The sequence below is a fragment of the Microplitis mediator genome, chromosome 2 (genome assembly GCF_029852145.1).
Source record: "Microplitis mediator isolate UGA2020A chromosome 2, iyMicMedi2.1, whole genome shotgun sequence".
NCBI lineage: Eukaryota > Metazoa > Arthropoda > Insecta > Hymenoptera > Braconidae > Microplitis > Microplitis mediator.
Window position 1 is genome coordinate 6,353,694 of NC_079970.1, and position 21,992 is coordinate 6,375,685.

Here is a 21,992-nt window from a genome sequence, read left to right on the forward strand (position 1 = left end):
CTACGCTGGATATAAAATGTAACTGAGTCTTGATACGGTACTCTAGAGTACTCTGTACAGTGCACGTGGCAAATCAGTACACGTGCCGTAATAAATATTGAGAACGCGGGCGATGTATATAAGTATGTACGGATTTATAATCGTAGATCGCACGATCTGAACTAGCTTTAGTAGAATCTGCTTCTTCTTTTTCTTCTCAAACTTGTTTTTATTTTTTTATTTTTATTTTTATTAAACTTCGGACTCTATCTCGTTTTACTTTAATATATTCTCTCTTTACGATATACTTTACGAGGATATGTTATGCCTTAAGCATTACTTTCACTCCTGTCGTCGTCGTCTTCTTACAAGAGGCATCTTCTGCGATATATACCAACGTTAAAATATTGTAAATTATTTTTTATATTTAAATATTTATATTTTAAATTAACATGGAAACCAATAAATTGATAAATAATAAAATAATGAAATAATAATAATAATAATAATAATAATAATAATAATAATAATAATAATAATAATAATAATAATAATAATAATAATAATAATAATAATAATACACTGTAAAAAGAGCAGTGTTAAAAATGGACTCAATTTAACACCGCGCGGTGTTAAAATAAAATAATACCGATGAAGGCGGTGTAATTTGGAAGTGTTAAAATACCGGTGTTAAATCGTTGAAAAAACAAAATTCCACATATAAAAATTAGAAAAAAAATATAAAAATTCGATGCATATTATCTGGAGGAATTTTTCAATTTAACTATGTACTTATCGAAATAATTATTTATGTTATACGTAATTTATTTAAAATTACACACTTTTACGCCCACCATTCCAATCACCAATAGTTTAATTACTTATTAAAAACACTGTTTAACTTTCGTGATCAAGTCAGTAAAAATATTCCCAAAGTTAAATATTTTCAACACCGGGAAATTTTTCTAACATCGGTAAAGAATATGTACACTGGCAGCGGTGTTATTTTAACACCGCTTTCAGTATTGAAATTTAACACCGGAAATGTTAACACCTACACCGCCTGGACTTGCCCAGGTTTTCTTAACAGTGCAATAATAATAATAATTATTATTATTATTATTATTATTATCATAATTTTTTTTTTTCAATTAACTGGCAAACTTCCGATTTTTAAAATTATCGATTTTCAAAAAAATTTAATGAAAAATTAGCAAAATTGTTTTCATAATTTTGTTATTTTTTTCATTGTTTTTTTTTTTCTACCAGTTAATTAAAAAAACAACAATTATTACCGATCAAAAATATATATAAATATATTATTATTTTAGTAAATAAAATATTTTTTTTTTTATATCAAATGTAGTTTATTATAAGAATAAATTAAGTTTAAAAAAAAAAAAAATTATTAAATAACAGGTGAATTTAAAATATAGAGAAAGAGGAAGCTGAAAAAAAGGTAATAGGAATTATACGCAATAATATTACTCGTGGGATATTTTTGTTACGAATATAAGACACATTTGAAATTTTTAGTAGCGCACAAAACGAGTGCTGGATAATAGAGTGCGTGACTAATTAAAGTCTTTGCGGATCATAACAATAATGTGAGAATTAAGAGTATTAGTATAAAAAAGATAGCTTATTAATTTTTTTTTTTTTTTTATTGAAAAAGCTGGAATTTATTTTAAAATGGTAATTCCAATTTTAAATTTAAATATACGGAAGAGTTTATGTGATATAACAATATAATATATAGAGAAGCTTTCCGGTTAAATTCCTGAGGTATTTTATTTTTTTTTATAATATTTATTAGTATACAGGATCTGGTGTAGTGGATATGGATGAACCGGGTTGCTTACGAAATGGTAATTCTTGCGCAAGTCGTCAGAGTACATCACGATGAGTAGAGACTGTACGAACTAGTCAGACTCGTAGGAGAGCAACGTTGAATACTGTACCGTTTTTCTTATTCTATTCGTAGTTCTCGATCACTCCTAAACTTTATATTTATATGTATATATATATTGCTTATATTATATTATATTGTAGCATACGAGCTGTTGATAGTCTGCTCTGAGCATCTCGCATTCAACGTGATGGTTGACAACCTGAGCAATCTTGACTCACCATAACCGAGGAAACAAGATCTATCACGGGGATTGCATTATGTTGCGTGAATGTACTTCGGATGCAATTAAAAAAAATAGAGATAAATTAAATGAAATAACTCGCTACTAAATACGTACACTTCGATGGAGGATAGTAAATAAAATGCAATTTAGCATAAAGATTTATTAGCGTATTTTTTTTCGTGTTGGTTTATCGACTTATCTTTAAATCTAATTTATATCGATTCAATTTTTTTTGCAAGACTTGCAAAATAAAATAAATAAATCAATTTATTTATGGTGTGCAAAAAAAAAATATTTTTTCTGCACAGAAAAAAAGGATTTCTTGGCGCAAAAAATTTTTGACATGAATTGAAGACATGATTCTAAAGTTAAAACAGACAATCAGAAATTTTTGGATTTTTTTTAAACAAGTAAATTAAAAAAAAAAAAAAACTAAAAATATGCACGTGTAGAAAATTTGAAAACCTGTAAGTGCAATTATTTTAAATATTTTTTTGAAAATAATATATCATTTTTAAAAAATTACAAAAATTATTAGACGCCCGAAAAAATTTTTTTTTCAATTTTGATACAAAAAATTTCTTGGGACAAGTCAAAATTTTTTGCGCCAAGAAATAATTTTTTTCTGTGTAGAGGCACGAAGGCCCCCCTCGAAAATCAGGTAAAAATTTTTTTTTTTTATTTTCCGTCAAGTTATGATCTCTATAATCTTTTCATTATATTTTAGGTCAATATGTGATATGTGGGGCAAAATGGGCCACTCAAAAAAAAATTGTAACGAAAAAAATTTTTTCCTAGGGCACGACGACCCCCTCCCTAAAAAATTATAAAAAAAAAATTTTTTTTCGAGTGGTCCATTGTGCCCCACATATCACATATTGACCTAAAATATAATGACAAGATTATAGAGGTCATAACTTGACGGAAAATAAGAAAAAAATTTTTTTTTATAATTTTTTGGGGAGGGGATCATCGTGCCCCAGAAAAAAAAGATTTTTTTCGATTTTTTGCAAAATTTCGACTGAATCTTGACAGAATAACAAAACGAATTTGATTGTTAAAAGCCGCAAAAAGAAAAAACCGGCTTAAAGGGGCCGTCGTGCCCCAGGCTCCCCTACATATGAAAAAAAAAATATGTATTTATTCGTAATAATTTTGACATATCACAATGTTATGTATTTTTATTTTCTTTAAATTGAAAAAACGTGAATGTAAAATATCATCGATGATTGCACTAAATTTGTGTCATTACTAAGTTACTTAAATAGTTTAAAAAATTCCACGATTTATCTTTTAGTGTAGGTGAAATAAAAGTTTGAATAATATGATGGTAGTGTTAAATATAACTTGTACAGTACCTATTACTGTGCACATGTATTAGAGTATTCGAGTAAAGTTTCGTATATACCATAAAGTGGTATTATATTCCTAGGATATAGTTAAGAGTATCGAATGAAGTAAGATCTCGATCGCAATGTCGTAATTGCGAAAGAGACAACATACCCTCGAGTTTGAATTCCTTCGGCGTTACAAATATGTCGTTAAAGCTGTTGTTCGATTATTTAAATCATCCTGTTGCGTTAATATGGTCGAAAAAATTCATGTCTTGTCTTCACTTGTCCATCAACGACTGACATAACAAATGTAAATATATTTTATAATCTCTCATCTAAAAATTAATCATACGAAGTCATAACATAACAATTTGCATGATGGATCCAATCTTCGATCTGTAAAAATAATAGTATTATAAAGTAGTCCATGGGTATTTGTAATTTATAAAAATAATATGTATATAGATATATTTATATTGTCTATGTTGTGAAATATTAAATAAATGAACAATAAATGTATACGTAGCACACTAACGTATATGAAATGATAGGATCATGTGTTTCGTAAATGTAAAATAGAATATTAGATATTATTATATTTTTCGTATTTAATATCCTTGAAATATCACTTTCAAAAAAAAAAAAGAGAAAACAATTGAAGATAATAAAAAAATAAAATTTAATTAGACTTTAATTACGGGCCGGTTATTAGAACTTCCCGTCTGGTTTCTTCCGTCGAACTCACAGATGTTATTCTTAAAATAAATAAATCATTTTTTTATCAGTTTGTATCTGTGTTATTTTTTCTAAACATGAAAACTAATGGTAATTTTCAAAAATATACTGGTTACTGAATATGGATACTCACTATTTAATGTGACTATATTGTGAACGATGTCAGGTATTTTTTGATGTTGCTTCTACGGTCGTTAAATTTATGCAAGCTATTGTTATCAACCCTCGGGTTGTCAATAATAGTATAGTATATCGTAAAAATATGTTCTCACAGTTTTTAATATTATGACAATGGTAATAGTACAGTTTAAATAATTTAAATTTTTGAAAATATTATCCAAAATGGTACAAATAAAGTGAAGTGCCATTTGTGGCCACGGCTCCATTTTTTGACATTTAATACTTTATTTTAATTAATAAAAAAGTATAAAAAAAACTTCTAATGCAACAGTGTGATAAAAGTATCTTCGAATGTATTTTAAAAACTAATTATGTCATTGCGTATAGTACACATTATTTTATTCAAATGTTGAAACTACCAAAAACTTGCCCTAAAGTACCTAAAAACGGTACTTCTACTCTACACGGAAAAAATAGATAGGAATGGTTACTGTGCTACACAAGAATGATCGTAAAGTATGTAAAAATTAATCTTAGCATATTAATAGTTCTCGTTATAATAGGAACGGGTCGTTTTTACATACGACTGAGTACGATCCAACATAGCAACCATTACTATGTTACACATTATGTCGAAAACATGACTGGTTATCGTGTTGACAGTCACCATTCGCTTTTCAGATAATACAAGTTCCTGTCAGCAGTCGATGTGTTCCTATATAAAATAGGTATTGTCATCCCAACAAGAGAATGCACCTCGGGTGTCGTCGGTTTTTACTCCCACTCTGGATGTTTTATGTGTTAAATATTCTCCCACTTTTCTGTGCGCATGCGCAGTTCACAAATGTTCGGTGGTGGGGGCAATTTCCGAGGTGTATTCTCTTACTGGGACCACTTTACAGGTTAGGGGTGTGCGAATATCGTTCGAATCGAATATTAATATTCGATTCGAAATCCGAATCGAATAATTCGAATTTTCGAATAATTCGAAAGTTCACGAATAATTCGAAAATTTTCGAATAATTCGCGAATAGTTCGAACAATTCGCGAATTATCGAAATATCACTGGATTTTCTATTGTTTCTAATTTGAATCCCATTACATCGTGTATCAAAATATTCTACTTACGAATAATAGTATACTCTTTGATTAAAAATCAATTATCCGGAGAAAACAATTGCTCAATTTCAATGTATGTTCATCTCTGTTAGTAACATAAAAAATCTAGATACTATTATTGGCAAAAGATCTTTTCAATTCATTTTGGTTTTTATAATTATTAATTTCCGTTTGAAAAAAAATAAATAAGAAAAAGGTTACACATGAAATATTTTAAAATTCTCTATAAATAAACTTGTAGAAATTAATTTCGAGAATTTTAAAATATTTCATGTGTAACCTTTTTCTTATTTATTTTTTTTCAAACGGAAATTAATAATTATAAAAACCAAAATGAATTGAAAAGATCTTTTGCCAATAATAGTATCTAGATTTTTCATGTTACTAACAGAGATGAACATACATTTAAATTGAGCAATTGTTTTCTCCGGATAATTGATTTTTAATCAAAAAGTATACTATTATTCGTAAGTAGAATATTTTGATACACGATGTAATGGGATTCAAATTAGAAACAATAGAAAATCCAGTGATATTCGAAAATTTTCGAATTATTCGTGAACTTTCGAATTATTCGAATTTTTTCGAATTATTCGGAAACTTTCGAATTATTCGAATTATTCGATTCGGATTTCGAATCGAATATTAATATTCGATTCGGAACGAATAATTTGTAAGTTCGAATTATTCGCACACCCCTAGTACAGGTCCTTTATGGAGATGCAAAAGACTCCCCGGACAAATGCATTCCATTATCTTTCAGCATATTGACCATTCCTGTGCTGGACAGGAACTGTTGCTTTCAGTCACATGTCTGACTACTGTTTAGCGGGAACTAATGTTGTAAACAGCACTCAGATCTACTCTTCGTATACAATGTAAAAAATCACCGGGGTAAGTCCAAACGGTGTAGGTGTTAAAATTATCGGTGTTAAATTTACCCCCGAAAGCGGTGTGAAAATAACGACGCCACCGGTGTAAATATTCTGTACCGGTGTTAAAATAACGCCGCCACCGGTGTAAATATTCTAGACCGGTGTTAAAATAACGCCGCCGCCGGTGTAGATATTCTTTACTGGTGTTAAAATATTTTACTTTGTGAATATTTTTACTTTCTTGATCACTACACTTGTTAATAAATGATATTTTTTATTACTTTTCATAAAGAACTGACATTTTTTGTGTTTTATAATCTTTAAAGTTAATACTCCAAGCGGACGCAATTTACCCCGCTTTTACACCGGTTACCCCGCTTTTACACCGGTTTTACTCCGCTTTTACACCGGTTTTACTGCGTTTTTACACTGGTTACCCCGATTTAACACCGGTATTTTTAACACCGGTGTATTACTCCTCCTACACCGGTGTAATTTTATTTTAACACCGGGCGGAGTTAAAACGAGTCCATTTTTAACACCGCTCTTTTTACAGTGTACTAATGAAAATATTACAGTTTAGTATACTAACAGTTGGCATATGTCGTAGAGTACCTTTGTAATCTTTTCACTGTTGATGAACTAAAGATGCTAGACATTGTTCTTAATTATTTTTAAATAAACAGTGAAAAAGTTTATATTTATTATAATAATAATTAGAACAAGTATAAATATGTATTTAAAGGCTTGATATATTTAAACGCCGGCGTAAGTAACTTATATGTTACATCAGAATTTTTATATACAATGACCACAGTAAGTGTATAAGCACTTAAACTTCTCTTGCAAAAGGACTTCCTGATTTTCTCTACGAAGGTCATATTTTCATCCCTCAAAAAGATTGGGAATATGTAACCAAGTGTCCTCTAGTCCTCATTTGTGGGCAGCTTCTAGTTGACTAGTCTATGAAAAATTAAAATGAATAATTTATCTTTTATTTAACAGTAGCACACCTTAATTATATACTTTTTTCAAAACAAGAAATATAAATTTAATAGGCAACACACACAATCGGTTTGAATAAATTCATTGTGTCCCGCTCCTATTAAAGAAGTTTTTCATGTTTTGAAAAAAAGTATAAAAGTATAAAAATTATAATCAGCTAGTATAATATTACAAAAACTCACTCTTTCGTTATTTTATAAAACAATTTTTCAAAAAAAAATTTATTATATTTTTTTACGATAAGATTTTATTTAACCCCGAAGTTACTTGCGGGCTGCAAGATGCACTGAATTAATTTATTTTTAAAATAAAATAAGCAAAAGTAACGAAATTACACTCCCAAAAATTATATACTTTAATTAAAAAAACAAATAGAAAACATAACTAAGGAAATTTTCTCAAGTATACAAGATATAAGAATGTATTATGGGCGTGCGAATAGTTCGAACTTACGAATTAATCGTATCGAATCGAATCGAGTAATTTGAAAAGTTACAAATAATTTGAAAACTCGCAGGTAATTCTTAAATTGACGAATAGTTTGAAAAGTTACGAATAGTTCGAGAAGATTCGAAATTCAAAATAGATATATTCGATGTGATGCTAACCCAATTCGCACACCAAAATGTATACTAAAAATATATTAAAATAATCAAGAAAAAAAAATGCTCATCCTGGGTGGAAACCGGTCGTGATCATGGAGAGTACAAAATATATATCGTTGGCCGTAATTAGCAATTGAATGACAATTGTAATCAGTTAGGTTCAAATCCTCTTCTAAAAAGTTGATGACCGGATGTCGTATCGTTTTACGTCACTTCTGTGACTATTTTATTCGGTTGTCGCTTGGTCGATTGAGATAGTAGTGGGATTTATGAAAGAATGAAGGCGAGCGAAGCGAGCATGTTATGTCTAGTGAATTAAAAAAGAAAATGATGAACTATACACGATATCTAATATAATGACAAAATTCTGCTGAATGCCCAGTATATTTTCCAATGTTGCTTGTCCGGTGGTTCAAATTATACTGACTATTTTTACCAACCCCTTACTTGATGACAAAGCCCCTCACAAAGTTGACATTTGCTGTCTTTCTTATCCGCAATTTTGAAAATTACGATAATTGTAATTGTCGTTTGAATAATTCAAATTATTGGAAATAGAATGTAACGGAAGAGATACAACCCTTTGTCAGTAGACAATAGAGTAATTATTTTGACAAACTAAAGTCATATCATATCAAGTAGACAGAAAGGCGGCTCGGAAGTATCATTATTTATTCACCATCTACGACAGTGGATAAAGAGATCCATAGAGTCCAGTGTAAATATAAACCCCCATCGAGAACTTATATTTCATCGACATCAGAAAACTATATATCCTGTAATATAATGCTTCTGCCATACAGTTTTGGAATTCTACGGTGCTTGGGTTTATGGCATACAGAAAGAATTTCCAGATGGATATTATATTTACAAATGATATACTCATATTTTATTGTTTTTCTTATTTACTCGGAAGCATTATTTGAATCGATTGCACTTGTTAATAATTATAACAATTTTCAACAATTTATTGACGGCTCAATAGTTCTTTTATCAATGATTGCAGTATGTGGAAAAATTATAATGTAATTATAAAATCTAAAAAAATAATACAATTAATAAATATCATCAACTCTTATCCATGCTGTTGTCAAGATAGTGAGGAAAAAAAAATTCAGGATAAGTTTGATAAAATCATAACGTAAGTCTAGATTTTTTTTTTTAATCAATATTAATTTTTCGACATGTGTAACCTTACAAAATAACTATCATTTTTGTTTATCTTCTAGTTATAGAACATTAGCTTTCCTAATTGTAACGGAATCAACTGTGATATTATTATTCGGCTTATCCGTAATTCGTGATACGCCAAATCGAGTATTGCTTTTTAATACATGGCTTCCATATGATTCATCAACATCTTTCGGATACTGGATCGCTTATATTCATCAATTCTTAGCTCATTTTTGTTGTGTACAGACAAATGTGGCTTATGATACTTTAATACCTGGTATCATGCTTAAAATTTGTGCTCAATTGAGTATCCTTGAGTATCGACTGAAACTGTTGGCCGAAAATAATTATTCTTCGGAGCCATTGAATAATATTGAGCTGAGAGAAATTACTGCTGTTTCAAATTGTGTGAAACACCATTTAAAAATATTTCAGTTAGGTGTATACATATCGCGTCACTAATTCTAAAAGGTCTTATATTTTTATACACCCTTTTGGCTGTAGGAAACTCCACAGTCAAATTTCTTACTTTACTGTCCTAGGTGTGTAATATACTATTTTTTCATGATACCAGCATTGAAACTTGAAGTTTTAATGTCTCTACAGCCCGTCGAAAGAAGATAATTTCGAGCCGATGCTGCAAACAACTGCTAGCGAATTCGTAATTCACAAATACCTGCATACAGCGGGCAGAAACATGCGTGTTTCTTCCCTTGAGAAGAAACACAATTGTTTCTGCCCGGTGTCAGGTATATTTAATGTTCATTTGCAGCGTTATTACTCTCATTTATTTACTTGTCACTTCAGTTTACTCATTTCATTTTTTAAGTGACAGTTTTAATTAACCAAATAAAATTAAAAAAAAATGAGTGAAAATAATATTTTTGTCTTATTTACTATTTAATAAGTGACTGTAAATCACATATTTCTCATTCTCTAACAGTTATCTGCATCATTGGCTTGAAATTAACTTGTTTCTTACTGCTGCTGACTGAAACTTGAAGTTTTGATGCAGATAATCGTGAAAAATATAGTGTGTGACTCAGGATAAAACACGATTTCAGACTGCGGGTGATGTCAGCCCTCACCTGCGGCTCGGGCAGCTAACCTCCCCCTAGTCCGAAATCGTCTTGTTTCATCCGTTGTCACACAATATACTATTTCATTACCAATCTTTTTTCAGACTTGTTTCATAGCTAAAAACAAATTTCGAAAGCCAAAACGGTATATAGCTTCAATAATACTCCCTTATGTCTTTCAAAATTTCTTTTTACAATTTTCAACTTCAAATTGAGTCTACAATATGATTAACAATTAAAAAAAACTTATACGCCCTTTTGGTTTTAAACCTAGAAACTGAAGACAAAGGGCGTATAAAAATACAAGTCCTTTTAGAATCAGTGACGCGATATATTCCGAGAATTTAATACATAAGCAATATTAGAGCAGTTTGGGTAAATTGGGGTAACAGGATGCTCTAAAATTTCTTCATCTGATGATTATTTTTTATTTAGATTGGCTGACAAAACAAACCAAATTTTTAGTAGCATTATGTTTGTGCAGTTTTCCATAAGTACCTATGTCATATGTGTAACAATTTATCGATTATCTCAGATCGAAGTAAGTGATCCAGAATTTGCTTCAACGGCATTTTATTTTATGGTTCTGCTTTCACAAATTTTCGGAACTTGTCTCGCCAGTACTGAATGCAGTCTAAAGGTATACACAAAGTAATTATTAATTTTGAATAAATATTTATGATAACAATAATGAATGTAACTGTAATAAAAAGCACATCAGATCTATTTCAACTTTTTCGTCTTAAATCGTGACTAAGTAAGCCAGTTAAGTTTAAACCAAGGCGAAAACTCAATGTATTTCATCTTCGTGAAAAAAAGTCGAGTTTGTCTTGTGAAAAACGGCTCCCTATTTCGACTTGGTAAACCAAGTCTAAATCAAGTTTTATTTTTGACCCGGGGTGATACTATATAGTAAAAAGTGATTGAAGAATCTCCGTGAAGATACTAATGCATGTAACTGGAGAAATATTACCATTAAATAAATTTTGAATTGGATCGGATGTGTCTTTACCCGATTCAAAAAGCAAATTCAAGTTTAGTCCTCAAAAGCCTCAATTCCTTTGATGTTTTATTTGCCGCCCAGAAAGTAACTCTACTTTAGTACTAAAAATCCTCAATGAGGACTATGAGGTCTAAATGCGAATAATTTATCGATTTTAAATTATAACTATGACCTCAAAATCTTCAACGAATCAAAAGTTATAGTTCGGACTTTGGAAAATTTTACATAGAAAAGAGAGAGGAGAGAATACGTCGAATGAGACTTTTGAGGTTCAAATGCGGATAAAATTATTCCTGTATGTTTTGAGTATTTTGAGACTCTACTCTAGATTATGTTATTCCAGTTTGGTCCTCAAAGTGGTAAAATTGGTCATAACTACTACTATGAGGACTAAACTAGGATAACTTTCTGTACTGTTGTCAGTCTCCAAATTCTAAATTGATCCTCAAAAACCTCATTGAGAACTTTGAGACTCAAATCCGAATTTGTTTTTTGACTCGGGTAATTACACTACCAAACATAAGTATCAATCAGAATAAATAAATATATATATATATATATATATATATATATATATATATATATATATATATATATATATATATATATATATATATATATATTTTGCAATAAGAAAAATAACTAAAATAAAATGTTAGAGTTGTGATATAGCTGCGGCAGTTTATCAAACTAAATGGTATAATTTAAGTATTGCCACTCAAAAGAAGTTATTATTGATAATGACCCGAAGTTATCGACCATTACGATTCAATGCTGGATCCTTTATTGATATATGCCTTAATTCATTCAATCAAGTACTTTGTACTTTTATTATTTTATATTTTATCCAAATAAATATATACATTATATTTTTAATAACCTTCTGTTTTTATTCTAGCTGATCAAACTTTCCTACTCAGCTTACAACGTTCTTAAATAATATTTCTTATGTATGTTTATCAAATTAGATAAACTATTACTATCAAGAATGAATAAACTAAACTTACGTGATAAATTGACTTCGGAATATTCAGGACTCTGTCGATTTACTGATGACACTATAGGTATTGTTCGGAACTCTTTTAAATTACAACTGAAAAGAGATTACAAATATATTAAATTAAAATTAATTCTTAATATTTTATCAATAGTAGTAAATACACCATGAGTTTATATCTTCCTTAATAAAAAAAATTAATTAAAAGCGAATAATTATGAAAATTTTTTGACCTAAAAGTATGTGTCAAACGTTTCTGTTTTCAAATGAGGTATTAAGATTTGTAAAAATTATTTTTTATTATCATTGACGTTTGACTAAAACTCGAAAAGAAAATAATAATAGAGGGTAGATCAGGGCACGACGGACTCTCTTAAAAATTTTCTACAAAAAAATTGTTTTCAATAATCGTCATATTTTCAGGAGTTTGATATATTTATCAGGTTTCAAAGCGTTACGAGATACCCGGGGCACGACAAACCCCCAAATATATTTTGAGGAAAAAGAAAAAAAAATTCCACAGTCTAAATTTATGAGTTTGATGTAATTTACAAATTTCCTCTTCAATAAAATTATTTATTTAAAAATTAAAAATAAATATTCTAGAGAATAGCCATCGGTCCCGGTGTATAATTTTATTTTTTCATACATATCAAAGAATAATCAACGATTATTTATTCGATACAGATAAAATTAAAGAACGCAGTTATTTAAAAAAAAAAATTACAAAATTTTTGTTTTATCATTTTTTGAACGGGACCGTCGTGCGAAATAATGATAAATTTCGAGATAGATCAAAACAACTTGTACCCGGTACTCAAAAGCCACGAAAAATAATTAGCGGCTTAGGGGGGCCGTCGTGCCCCAATCTCCCTTACATACATCTTATGTAAACATTCTGTTAAATTCCCCAGTATATTTATCAACTTTCCTTGTCCAGTGGTTTAAGTCATACTGACTATTTTTGTCAACCCTGTAGTTTACGACAATATCTCCTATAAATTTCACATATGCTTCCTTTCTCATCCGCAATTTTGAAAATTACCATAATGGTAATAGTCGTTTGAATAATTTAAATTCCTGACAATACACAACAAAACGATAGAAATGCTGCGGTGAACAAATATAGAATTGTTCAACCCTTTGTCAGTAGATAATTGCGCAATTATTTTGATAAACTAAAGCTTACGCAACTGAGACAGCTAGGCGACTCGGTACTGTCATTATTTATTCACCACCTGCGACTGTGAATAGCGGGACTGGAGTCATAGTGTCCAGTCTAAATTCGAACCCCAGTCGAGAACTTATATTTCATCCTCACAAGAACTATATATCCTATAATATAATGCTCCTGCCATACAGTTTTGGTGTTCTATGGTGCTTAGGTCTATGGCGTACAGAAATAATTTGTAGATGGAGATTATGTTTACAAATCATGTACTCATATTTTATGATTATTTTTATCTACTCAGATGCATTATTCGAGTCAATTGCACTTGTTAATAATTACAATGACTTTCATCAATTTATTGACGGTTCAATAGTTCTTTTGACAATGATTGGAGTTTGTGGTAAGATAGCCAATGCTGTTATTAAACGCAAAGAAATTTTGCAATTGATAAATATTCTAAAGACTGATCCATGTTTGTGTCAAAACGATGAGGAAAAAAATATTCAAGATAAATTTGATAAAACCATAAAGTGAGTCATATAAATTAATTCTAATTATTGTTCATTCTCTATTCTATTTTATGAACGTTATTTTTTTTTTTTTTCAGTTATCGAACATTAGCGTTTTTAGCAGTAACGGAATCAGTTATAATAATCTCAGTTGGTGTATCAGTATTACAGGATACGCCAAATCGCTCATTATTTTTCAATACATGGCTTCCATTTGATACATCGACAATTATTGGATACTGGGTTGCTTATATTCATCAAGTTTTAGCTCACTTTTGTTGTGCATTAGCAGGCGCTGCATACGATACTCTGATACCTGGTTTAATAATTAAAATTTGTTCTCAACTGAGTATTCTTGAGTATCGACTAAAATTGTTGCCCAAAAATAATTATTCTTCAGAGCCATTGACTGATATTGAACAGAGGGAAATTAATGCTGTTTCAAAATGTGTAAAACATCATCTAAAAATTTTGCAGTTAGGTCTATACATGTATTTCAAGAACTAATTTTTTTTTTTAATTTTTCCAATCGCTTGATTGACTTGGCAAATTCAGTTGGAACAGGGATGCAGTCAAATTTTAGCTTTTGAAAAATGATGAGTGTTTTAAAGTGAAAATTAATTTTGAACATCAATTTGAGCCTTCATTAACTCACCAGTAAAACATTTTTTAAATTTAAACTCATTTAACTTAACTTAATTCTTAAGAATTAAGAATTTTCATTTATTTTTCTCTTCATATAAGGTACTGGCGGGTAATAAGGCCTAGCTAAGGGAGATTTTGAATAGAATCGAAAATATTGCATTTAATTGTCGAAATGTATCATTAATCTTTATTTCAATGCATTAGCCATAAAATATAATGAAGTAATTGTAATTTATATAACAAACAAACAAAAAATTAAACTTTTCCAAAAACCAGACGAATAGGCCGTATTTTACTACGGTAGGGTAATAAAGCCTATGGGTTAAACAAACTGGAATAGTTTAATTATACTTAATAAAATTGGTATTAGAGATGAATCATCACTTAAATTTAGCAACAATACTTTTTTAAAAACAGAAGACTAGATTGCTTTGTTCAACAGGACTTAAAACTATCAGTATCCTTTTTAAGAGTCAGAAGACTAGATTGTTTTTTATAATTTCTTCTGTGCTACGACATCATATGACGGATGATGAAATATAGAAGACAGGGAACGTAGTATCGGGACTATAAACTTGTCGTAACATCTCTATGCAAGAACCTTCTGCTAGAGTAGCCTTTAGCGGAGGCGGTTATTTTAAATATCATTTCTGTCACTTGGGCCTTATTACCCGCGAGTAGCTTAATCCGCCGAGTCAAATCAGTCATTAGAAAAATTATGAGCTCTAAGGCAACAACAATAAATTTTATAAGCCCAAATTCAACTACAGTACAATTAAAAATGAATCAAAATGACAAAACGAACTGTTTCTATTCAACAAATTTTTATATTATTTTATTTTTTATGTAACTGATAATTAACTTCCCGCTATCAACATCGAAAATTTTCTGAATTTTTAATAAAAATGGTTGATTAAAGTAACAAAAAATATTTTGTAGAATACTTTACAACGTAAAAATTAATTGAAGAAATGATTTTCAAGTAAAACCATAATACCTTTTTTTTGATTCTTTAAAAATTTGAATTTTATTATTTACTTTTATTTGATTTGAATGTTTAATGTACCGTCTTGCCTCAGACTCTTTTACACAAAGCAATTTCGAGTACATTGTGGTAACGAAGGGCCCGAAAAATTTCCTAAAATATAAACGGGGTATTTCTTTTAACTTATTGTCAATTTTTTTACTTAGATTGGCTGAAAAAACGAACAAAGTTTTTAATACCATTATGTTCGTGCAATTTTCCATAAGTACTTTTGTCATATGCGTAACAATTTATAGATTATCGCAAGTGGAAATAAATGATCCAGAATTCGCTGAAATGGCAGTATATTTTATTTGTATGCTTGCACAAATTTTTGGCACTTGTCTCGCCAGTACTGAGTGCAGTATTAAGGTAAACATAATTTTTAAAAAAATATTTATAATACCAACAATTATGTATATTATTAATTATAAATATTATATTAAGATAAAATCTATTAGAGTTGTGATATAGCTACGGCAGTTTATCAAACCGATTGGTATAACTTGAGTACTGCTACTCAAAAAAGTTTGTTATTGATAATGACGCGAAGTTATCGACCATTACGATTCAATGCTGGATACTTTATTGATATATCTCTTAACTCATTCAATCAAGTACTTTGTACTTTTATTATTTTATATTTTATCCAAATAAATATATACATTATATTTTTAATAACCTTCTGTTTTTATTCTAGCTGATCAAACTTTCCTACTCAGCTTACAACGTCCTTCAATAATATATTTTTGCATATTAATGAAAATAGATATACTGCTATCATCTGAAAAAAATATTAGTAAATTTATCGTTCTCTTGTGACTTCGAATACTTTTGAAATTTTGAAGTCTATCGATTAACTGAAGACGTTAGATATTGTTCTGTAATATTTTGACTGAGAACTGAAAAGAGAATAGAAATATATTAAATTAAAATGAATTATTCTTGAATAAAAGTATTATATCATAATTATTATTTTTCCTTTTAATTATTTTTTTTATATAAACAAAATAAATTAAATAGACAAAGTTATAGTGACACTTTTATCCAACAATATTCAGGATACAGTGGGGCACAACGTAAAGCCTAAGCGAGTAATTAGCTCTGATGAGGTTTTGAGCACTGAATACATTTCGTTCATAACAATTTGAAACAAATCTTTCATTATTTACAACTATTTTGATGATAAAAAATTCCGGGGTGCAACAGAATGCTCAAAAAAAGTTGTTTTTAAAAAATTGTAAATTTTATTACTTATTTTCGTTATTTTTGAATTGTAAGTATTCTTTTGTCACTTTTAATGTTATAATGAACTTATATCTGTTTAATTATGAAATTATTTCATATAAAATTTCTTTTTGCTCAGAAATCCATTTTCGGAGCTGAATAGTTTTTTACACAAATGTTTTTTTTTCACCCAATTTTGGAAACCTTTCGTTGTGTCCCGCTCTCTATTTAATTTCCATGTTTTAAAATAAAATATGGGAACGTAAAAATTATGACCATTTAGGTTCAATTGAATTTAAAATTAAAAAAGATTAACTACGTACAATATTTAATATAATGTCAAAATGCTGCTAAAGGCTCAGTATGTTTTCCAATGTTGCTTATCGGGTGGTTTAAGTTCTACTGACTATATTTATCAACCCCTTGGTTGACAGCAATGTCCCCTATAAATTTTACTCATGCTCGGTTTCTCATCCGCAATTATAAATAATAAGATAATGAGGTAATGATGGTTTGAATAATTTAAATTCTTGAAATTATGTAAAACGGGAAAGATACAACCCTTTGTCAGTAGATAATAGCGTAATTATTTTGATAAACTAAAGTTATACCAAGTAGACAGATAGACGACTCGGTAATATCATTATTTATTCACCATCTACGACAGTGGATAAAGAGATCCATAGAGTCCAGTGTAAATTCGAACCCCGCTCGGGAGAATATATTTCATTGTCATCAGAAATATATATTCTATAATATCATAATGTTCCTGCCATACAGTTTTGGCATTCTACGGTATTTGGGTCTATGGCATACAGAAACCATTTATAGATGGATATTATATTTACAAATGATATACTCATATTTTATGATTTCTCTTATTTCCTCGGAAGCATTATTCGAGTCAATTGCACTTGTCAGTAATTATAACAATTTTCAACAATTTGTTGACAGTTCAATAATTCTTATAACAATGTTAGGAATATGTGGAAAAATGTTTAATGTGATTATAAAATCTAAAGAAATTATACAATTGATAAATATCCTGAATTCCTATCCATGCTGCTCTCGAGATAGTGAGGAAAAAAAAATTCAGGATAAGTTTGATAAAATGATCAAGTGAGTATTTTATGTTTGAATTTTTTTCCTCATACCTGCATTTCAAGTTTAAATTTCTGCCCTGTTCAGAGGAAAGAAAGTCGATCTTTACTATTGTGAGAAAACGAACGATAAAAATTAGTGCATGCGCCATTCTTCCTACAAGCAGAGGCAAAAATTTAAACTTTGAGGTACAGGTCTGGTGAAATGTAGTTTGCACACCATGGAAGAAAGTAGGACATTCTAACCCGCGTGTACTAAAAAAAAAAAGGATTTCTTAGCGCAAATAGTTATTTTCGATACGTATGCGGAACGGTAGGGATTTTGACAGCTTGAAGTGACGTCACGAGTTTGAAGCTATGGGCGTTTTCTTATCAAGACCGGATATAGTACGAGCTCTTGATGGGAATGTATCCGTAGCCTCAAACGCGTGACGTCACTTCAAGTCTGTCAGGGTTCCTACCTTTGAGCATAAAGTATCGAACAAAATTTTATGACATATCAACGGTGGAAGTTGAATTTGAGAGAGAAACAATCAAAAATGTTTTACGTCGTGTAGGAATGTAGATTCAGATAGAGAGAGAGAAAAGTTACTTTTCGATACAAGTTCGAGGAAACTTAACCAAACTATAGATTGCCAGAAATCGTATAGTTTGCGCCCTCTGCATGTTGCTTGAAAAGCCAACTTTCGCGGTTAATATGACAAAATAGTATATTACACACTGAGGGAAGTAAAGTAAGAAATGTCTCAGATCACATGTAATTGTTGGCCGAGGCGAAGCCGAGGTCAACAAACATGTGATCTGAGGCTTTCTTATTTACTTCCCGAGGAGTGTATGCTATTTTTCTCCTCGACGGAGGCGGAAAGCGGCAACTTCGTTTTGCACAGCGGGACGAAAGTTGACGCTTTCCGCCCGTCGAGGAGAAAAAATTTTTACTCGACTTAAGAATTTTTCCGTATTATAAAGTGAGAACACAGATTTTCTTCGGGCAAAAAAATAGTTCTTGAGCGAAGAAATTTTTTCGTCTTCAATTCATAATGCAAAATATTTCTTATGCCAAGAAATTTATTTATTTTTTATACAATTGCCTGACCGAGCCAGAGGCTTTTCGCCCATGGTGTGTAACATACTTTATTTTCAAACATATTTTAGTGATTAGATACGTGTAATTTTACTAAATAACCATTAATTTTTTTATATCTTCTAGTTTTAGAACATTAGCTTTTGTAGTTGTAATGGAATCAGCTGTGATATTAACAATAGGCGTATCTATAATTCGTGATACGCCAAATCGAATAATGTTTTTTAATACATGGCTTCCATTTGATACGTCAACGATTATTGGATACTGGATTGCTTATATCCATCAAGTTTTAGCTCATTTTTGTTGTGCATCGGCAGGCACTGCATACGATACTCTGATACCAGGTTTAATGCTTAAGATTTGTGCTCAACTGAGTATTCTTGAGTATCGACTAAAACTGTTGGCCAAAAACAGTTATTATTCAGATTCGTCGGTTGATAGTAAACAGCGAGAAATAAATGCAGCTACGGAATGTGTAAAACATCATCTAAAAATATTTCAGTTAGGTCTATATACATATATTCCGAGAAGTTAATACATAAGCAAGATTAATATTGACATTTGATGAATATTTTTTATTTAGATTGGCTGAAAGAACAAACGAAGTTTTTAGTACCATTATGTTTGTGCAGTTTTCCATAAGTACCTATGTCATATGTGTAACAATTTATAGATTATCTCAAGTGGAAATAGGTGATCCAGAATTTGCTTCAATGACAGTTTATTTTATGTGCCTGCTTTCACAAATTTTTGGTACTTGTATCGCCAGTACTGAATGCAGTATAAAGGTATACATAATTTAATTATTAATTCAAAGAAAAATTTTATAATAACAATAATTACACTGTAAAAAATTTGTGGAGTGAATACGGAGCGGATAATTTTTAATTTATTTACTCCCGTGAAATTCACTTCGAAGCGAAGTTTTGAAAAATATTAATTCCAGAAAAAATTCCGCAGAATGGAATCGCAGTGAAAAGTCGCGCATCAAATTCTTAATACATAATTGTGCGGTTCGGTCTTTTATGTTTTAACATTTATATTGAGTACAGAAATAATGACAAGCTTCCTTTACACGAATTCACGCGAATAATTTTTGAGTTTAATTATTTATATCTAAATTAATTATATATTGAAATAATTATTTTTCACGTAACAAAGTTATCTCTATTAAATATATATTTATTTCAATGATAAATTTGCGCACCTGAGTGTATGTGGATTAAAATAAAATCCAGATCTACTTCGGATTGACTCCCCATTTTTTACAGTGTATGTAGGGGAAGGGAGGGGGGGGGGCAAAATGGGCCCCTTAAGAAAAAAATTTTTATATCCTCAGTTTTTTTTACTTGTTTTACTTTTTTTTACTCCCTTGCCAAGTATTTGACTTTAATTTGTTCAGTCCATTAAAAATCAAAAATTAAAAAATGTAGGGCAAAATAGGCCCCCTTAAAAAAAATTTTATAGCGTGAGTTTTTCAGCTTGTTTCACTTTTTTTTTTCCTTCTGCCGAGTTTTTGATGTTAATTTACTGTGACTATCAAAATTAAATAATCCTGAAAAGTTGGGTAAAACGGGCCTCCAACCAAACTCAATGTATGTTTCTCGCTTGTTTTATGTTTTAAAACTTTTTGCTGTGTATTTAGTATCAAAAAGAGTTGATAATAAAGATTTGGACCTTAAAATAACTTAATTCAAATTTTCCTGTTGAATTACTATTTGATTAATTCGAAAAAATTGAATTTTAGTTAGTAATGCTGTTGAACTCGTGACTTAGTTTGCCCCTTATCATAATTTTTTAATCGTTTCTGTTAAAACAATTTTAGGAACCCGTTTGGCTAAAAAATGTTCGTAGGTTTTCAAAGTCTAGGCAGCCCATTTACCCCCCACCCTTTTCCCTATAATTTTAATTACAAATATTATATTTAATTAATATCTATTAGAGCTGTAATGTAGCTACGGCAGTTTATCAAACTGATTGGTATAACTTGAGTACTGCTACTCAAAAAAGTTTGTTATTGATAATGACGCGAAGTTATCAACCATTACGATTCAATGCTGGGCACTTTATTGATATATCCCTTAACTCATTCAATCAAGTACTTTGTACTTTTATTATTTTATATTTTATTCAAATAAATATATACATTATGCTTTTAATAACCTTCTGTTTTTATTCTAGCTGATCAAACTTTCCTACTCAGCTTTCAACGTTCTTAAATAGTATATTTTATGCATATTTATGAAAATAGACATACAACCATCATCTGAGAGAAATTTTAGTAAATTTATCGTCCTCTAGGGAAGTAGAGTACTTTTGAAATTTTGAACTCTGTCCATGAACTGAAAACACTAGATATTGTTGTGTAATATTTTGACTGCGAACTGAAAAGAGAATAGAAATAGGGGAGGGGGGGCAAAACGGGGTACCTAAGGAAATACTAAGTTTTCGAGGACTAAAATACGCTAAATCTTTTTGTTTTTAGTGATATTCGAGGTAAATAGACAAAATTTTTAGCTGCCGTTGAAAAATAAAATTTATATTTTTGGCGGGCAAAACGGGGTACCTTAAAAAAAAGTTGAAAAAAAAAAATTTCTGAAAATTGATCAAATTTTATTACTTGAATCTTTTATATGTAATATACATAAAGAAAAATTACATTTCACATTATTTGTGGACACGAAGGCAAAATAAAAAATTTTTGTGAGGCAGAGAGGCCTCCCTCCAAAAAATACTTTTTTATTTTTTTTTAAATTGTTTTCATTATTAAGAATGTATTTCTTTCTCTTGATAACTATTTTCGGTTTTATAATACTCAAGAAAAATTTTTTTAAGTGTAATAAATCGGTTTTCCTTCGATTAGCTTAATTACTAATTGCTATTTAATGAAAAAAAACAATTCTGTATTTCTTATTTGTCATTATTTTGAACCCAAAAAACGTGTTTTTTGATTTTTTAGATTGCAGATTATTTTGCATTATTTAAAATATTTTATCAATAAAAAAATAAAATATTATTTTCGAATATTTTTAGTGGCCAAATTTGCCCCAGCTATAACAAATCAGCTGAAAAA

General features: G+C 29.7%; 2 protein-coding genes, 2 long non-coding RNA genes and 1 pseudogene across 5 annotated transcripts; 3 read left to right on the plus strand and 2 right to left on the minus strand.

The window, feature by feature from the left end:
* LOC130663310 (uncharacterized) lies at positions 1 to 4,398 on the minus strand. The gene is made up of 3 exons (XR_008989171.1): positions 4,317 to 4,398; positions 3,618 to 3,844; positions 1 to 360 (listed from the first exon to the last, which is right to left on the minus strand). It is a non-coding gene; the product is annotated as an uncharacterized LOC130663310 (long non-coding RNA).
* Positions 4,399 to 7,046: 2,648 nt separating this feature from the next.
* On the minus strand, positions 7,047 to 17,374 carry LOC130663728 (uncharacterized). Its single transcript, XR_008989244.1, has 4 exons — positions 17,059 to 17,374; positions 16,191 to 16,410; positions 12,170 to 12,255; positions 7,047 to 7,260 (listed from the first exon to the last, which is right to left on the minus strand). It is a non-coding gene; the product is annotated as an uncharacterized LOC130663728 (long non-coding RNA).
* On the plus strand, positions 8,694 to 12,364 carry LOC130663727 (odorant receptor Or1-like; annotated as a pseudogene).
* LOC130663725 (odorant receptor 46a-like) lies at positions 13,242 to 16,368 on the plus strand. Of its 2 annotated transcripts, XM_057463139.1 has the most exons (5): positions 13,246 to 13,860; positions 13,938 to 14,315; positions 15,676 to 15,880; positions 15,970 to 16,125; positions 16,209 to 16,368. In XM_057463139.1, exons 1-5 carry the CDS (start codon positions 13,505 to 13,507, stop codon positions 16,248 to 16,250), a joined length of 1,137 nt encoding a protein of 378 aa, XP_057319122.1. In that variant the 5' UTR covers positions 13,246 to 13,504; the 3' UTR covers positions 16,251 to 16,368. The 2 variants fall into 2 exon arrangements, with proteins under 2 accessions (XP_057319123.1, XP_057319122.1); XM_057463140.1 differs by lacking the exon at positions 16,209 to 16,368 and having other exon boundaries at positions 13,242 to 13,860; positions 15,956 to 16,109.
* On the plus strand, positions 17,313 to 21,301 carry LOC130663726 (putative odorant receptor 71a). Its single transcript, XM_057463141.1, has 5 exons — positions 17,313 to 17,854; positions 19,043 to 19,420; positions 19,503 to 19,707; positions 20,862 to 21,017; positions 21,101 to 21,301. The coding sequence occupies exons 1-5, from the start codon at positions 17,499 to 17,501 to the stop codon at positions 21,140 to 21,142; spliced, it is 1,137 nt and encodes a 378-aa protein (XP_057319124.1). The 5' UTR covers positions 17,313 to 17,498; the 3' UTR covers positions 21,143 to 21,301.
* The last annotated feature ends 691 nt before the right edge of the window (positions 21,302 to 21,992 follow it).

Excerpts from the sequence above, each read along its gene's own strand:
- LOC130663726 (XM_057463141.1), top strand. The coding sequence starts at position 17,499 with ATGTTCCTGCCATACAGTTTTGGCATTCTACGGTATTTGGGTCTATGG. Across the intron at positions 17,855-19,042 it reads AAGTTTGATAAAATGATCAA|TTTTAGAACATTAGCTTTTG; the intron begins GTGAGTATTTTA and ends TATATCTTCTAG. Across the intron at positions 19,421-19,502 it reads CATCATCTAAAAATATTTCA|ATTGGCTGAAAGAACAAACG; the intron begins GTTAGGTCTATA and ends TTTTTTATTTAG.
- LOC130663725 (XM_057463139.1), top strand. The coding sequence starts at position 13,505 with ATGCTCCTGCCATACAGTTTTGGTGTTCTATGGTGCTTAGGTCTATGG. Across the intron at positions 14,316-15,675 it reads CATCATCTAAAAATTTTGCA|ATTGGCTGAAAAAACGAACA; the intron begins GTTAGGTCTATA and ends TTTTTTACTTAG. Across the intron at positions 16,126-16,208 it reads CTCTTAACTCATTCAATCAA|CTGATCAAACTTTCCTACTC; the intron begins GTACTTTGTACT and ends TTTTTATTCTAG.